This window comes from Petaurus breviceps, unplaced genomic scaffold (genome assembly GCF_028583685.1).
Source record: "Petaurus breviceps papuanus isolate PSGF00001 unplaced genomic scaffold, PetGlider_PUasm1.0 180, whole genome shotgun sequence".
Lineage (NCBI taxonomy): Eukaryota > Metazoa > Chordata > Mammalia > Diprotodontia > Petauridae > Petaurus > Petaurus breviceps.
The window spans coordinates 2,821,881-2,825,577 of NW_027185782.1; the positions used below are offsets into that span (position 1 = coordinate 2,821,881).

Consider the following 3,697-nt stretch of genomic DNA (forward strand, 5'->3'; position numbering starts at 1 on the left):
TCTAATCTGCCAATTATTTTTGCCATGTTAGGCTATGCAGGCCATATATTCTGCTCTCACAATCCTCATTTCTCTTTCAAACTCCTCAGGAACACTATTTTGTGGTTCTATGTTCTCCTTAAATTCCCCAGAGGCTTTTTTTTTTTTTTTTTGTTTTTTTGGGGGGATATTGGTTATGAATATAGAGGGGTTACACCTATTTTTTTTTTTTTGTGTGTGGGTGTTAAATGTCTGAGGCCGGAACCAAACCCAGGTCCTCCTGACTCCTGGGCCTATGCTTTATGCTCTGCGCCACCTAGCCGCCCTCCCCAGAGTGTTTTTATCAAATTTTCCTTTGTTTTGTAGTATTTATTGTTTATTATATCTGGAGACCATATTCCTTCTGCTGTTAATGTTTCAAAAATTTCTGTTTGAGTTTTCTTCTTCTTGAGATCTTTGGTTGTTTTAGTCTTTTTTTCCTTATTTCCTCACTTTTTTGCTCACTTTCTGAATCCTTCTCTTCCTAGAAGGCTGTACCTCAAAGCCAATGCACAGTTCTCCAGCCTAGGGCTCCTCCCCAAGTAACTTTTGGGTCAGCTGGATAAAGGACTTTTCCCCTCAGGTTTAGTAGAGTGCTGCACAGAAACCCTCTCCCCACTTCCCCTCCACATACACAATGTACTGTCCTATTCCCTCTACTTCTTAGTTCTCTGGTCTGGCAGTTCAGAGCATAGTCACACCGGTGCCACTGTTGTTGGAAGTGATTTATGTTATTTGGAGTTTGGGTCTTTGAGATTCTGGGATCAGGTGAAATATGGGGTTGAGCTCTATTTCAAAATCAGACATCTATCTTACCCCTTCTGTTCCTCCTCTTTCCTGAAGAGATCTTTTGTAGCACAGAGTGCTGCTGCTGCCATTGGCCACCAAGGCCCCAGCAAATTTCCAAAGCTTGAAGCCCAGATCTCCAGGGCACTGAAAGAGGGGTGATGGTGGTATGGGGCTGGATTTGATGAGCCTACTTTTTACCTTAAGCTCCTGTCTTTAGGAAGTAAGCCCACAAACATCATCACACCATACCACATATTACTTCACCATCATTATATATTACTTCAAAAAAGATATTTACTGACTTCATAGGCTCCGCTGGTGGGTGCTTTGCTAAGCTGAATCAACTCAGGGGGTTCTCAATGCCAATTCTTGTTGTGTATCCTTTCCTATAGCAAGCTCCTTTGTTAACTGTTGAATGACCTATAAATATCTCATTTGTTTCTAAATAAAACCTTTACTAGGGGTTTGTCTGTGTCAGGCCCAATCCAGAATTCTTCTTCTTTTTTAAGCTTTTTGGAGGGGGGAAGGTAGGGCAATTGGGGTTAAGTGACTTGCCCAAGGTTACATGGCTAGTTTTTTGTGTTAAGTGTCTGAGGCCAGATGTGAACTCAGGTCCTCCTGAGTCCAGGGCTGATTCTCTATTCACTTCACTACCTAGCCTCCCTTCAGAATAATTCTTTATTTGTATTTGTTGAACGCATATCTTAAAAGAACTTGTCTTATCTTTCTGTCTCTGTAGAGATCTCCTGGGCTTGAAGGAAATGATTCAAAGAAGACTGATGGAGGAAATCCTGAGATTCTAGTCTTTCTCAGATTCTGATCTTTTCCCTCTCTGGAGGTCACAATGATCCTTTTGGTAACAGGCAGAGGAATAGTACATCAAACTAAAAGCACACTGTCTGCACTTTGGATTGTTTCTCTTCCACACTTCATTTATTTTCCTATTTGAACATCTTGAGATGAAATGACCAGATCAGGGGTGAAATAGAGGTTCAAGCTACAAGAACATGAGCAGAAATCATGATTGAAGGGTGAAGTAGACAGGTCCCCACCTAGGCAGTTACTAGCAGATCCCATGCCACTGTAAGCACTGTCCAAAATAAACTAATGACCTACAAATACTATAAATTTTGTAGCTGACAAGCTGGAGGGAGCTTTATTTCTCCACTTCACTTTAATCTATGAGGAGATCATAAACTCAGAGAACATTCGGAAGGAGTAGGCACAATGGGAAGTTTATATGTCTTTTGTATTTTAATTCCATATTGTTAAAGCTATATGATCACAACATATTTAAATCTCAGAATGTACAAGTGCCAAGATGCCTGAGAAAGTAAAATATGCTACAGAATATTCCGAAGAACTGAAAATATACATTGCAGATTCCATATTTTAAACACTTCATCTTTTATATTAGAATGGAATCTGGAATTTAGAGGGAAATGATAAATTTAGCAAGGTGCCATGATGGAGGAAGGGAGGGGGAACCACCTGGATTTGTTTATACTGTCAATTTGCCAATGTCCAGGTATGGAAGACCTAGAGGAACAGCTTGCATAGAGTCTGATCTAACTCAGATATTGCAATCTGAGAAAATTTGAAACCCTTGGCTGGATTTTTATCTGTCTCCTCACTTATGATCTGGTACTCCTGGTGAGCCACACCATTGGTATATGTTTATTCTACCCATGTATTTATCCCAGGTACTTATATCACATACAGGGAATGTGGTAAGAAGGCCACAAATGTTTACAATTAAAAAAAAAAAGTAAAATGTATACCAACTTTGAAAGGCATCTCTTTCATTCTCTGCTTCAGTTTTGACCCCTTCCAGGTTGTCACAGTTTCTTTTCCTGGAGTTTCCTTAGCATCTATTCTCCAAGCAGCCTGAGAGTTCCGGAGAGGAGGCTCCAGGGAAGCTTTGGTCCTGACAAAGGGACCATAGTGAGTTCTGAGCCAGGAAGGTCTGGCTTCTGGAGGGCCACTACAGGCAAGCGGAGGAAGGCTGGTATTGAGAAGGTGCATCGAGGGGTGAGGAAGCACTAAGGAAGGTCTGGTCCGGTGAAGGGGGAATCCAGGGAATTGACAAGGAGTCTTCCTTGACGGAGAGGCTGAAGAAGGGCTGGCATTCTGAGAAGGGGGTCGGTCCTGAAGAAGATCTGGCTTTGAGAGCAGAAGCCGGACGGGTGCAGGGATGGGTTGATATGATGGCAGGGGATGGAGATCTGGCTTTGAGAAGGGGTCATTAAAGGGGTCCAGGGATGGGCTGCCATGAAGGTGGTGCTAAGGAAGGCCTGATTTTGGGCGGGGTCTCCAGTGCTGCAGTGATATTGGAAGGGGGTGTTTGCTAGGGGAGGGCTGCTTAGGAAGATGGTTTGGGGGGGATATCTGAGGTCAGTCAGGCTGTCCTCGAGCGAGCAGTGGGCGCGTGCCGGGGGCGCGAAGCGCATGCGCGCGGGAGGGGGGCGAGGGTCACGTGCCGAGCGCCCCTTTCTCCCTCTCTCCTCCCCCTCCCGGGCCGGCAGGGTTCTGTGAAGACACCAAGATGGCGGCTAGCAACTATTACGGTTTCGCGCCCGGTGCCGGTCCGCAGTACAGGTACCTCCCCGCCCCGCCGCCCCTTCTCCCCACGCCCCTCCGGAGCGCCGGCCTGCTGCGGGTCCGGCTTCCTTCGTCTGCAGGTCCCGGCGTCTCAGAATGGAGCCGGACCGGGACTGTGGCGTGTGGCGGGGTGTGGTCGGCGGATCCGGGCGAGCTGGAGGCGGCGCTGAGCGCCCGGGGAGGCTGAGGCGCTGGCTGCCCCGGCCGGGCCCGGCTCAGTCCGGCCCGGCCCCCTGCTGCACGGTCCTCCCCCCTTCGGGGGCTTTGGCCGGTTCCGGCTGCAGCAAAG

The 3,697-nt window shown here is 46.9% G+C and overlaps 1 protein-coding gene across 2 annotated transcripts in view; it reads left to right on the plus strand.

Moving 5' to 3' along the window:
• The first annotated feature begins 3,298 nt into the window (after positions 1 to 3,298).
• Positions 3,299 to 3,697, plus strand: part of ZFR2 (zinc finger RNA binding protein 2) — a 134,113-nt gene continuing 133,714 nt past the window's right edge. Inside the window, exon 1 of one of the 2 annotated variants that reach the window (XM_069086839.1) lies at positions 3,299 to 3,405. In XM_069086839.1, the coding sequence (XP_068942940.1) occupies positions 3,353 to 3,405 (53 nt within the window). In that variant the 5' untranslated portion in view covers positions 3,299 to 3,352. The remainder of the gene's footprint in view (positions 3,406 to 3,697) is intronic. The other variant, XR_011168113.1, reaches the window with a different exon arrangement.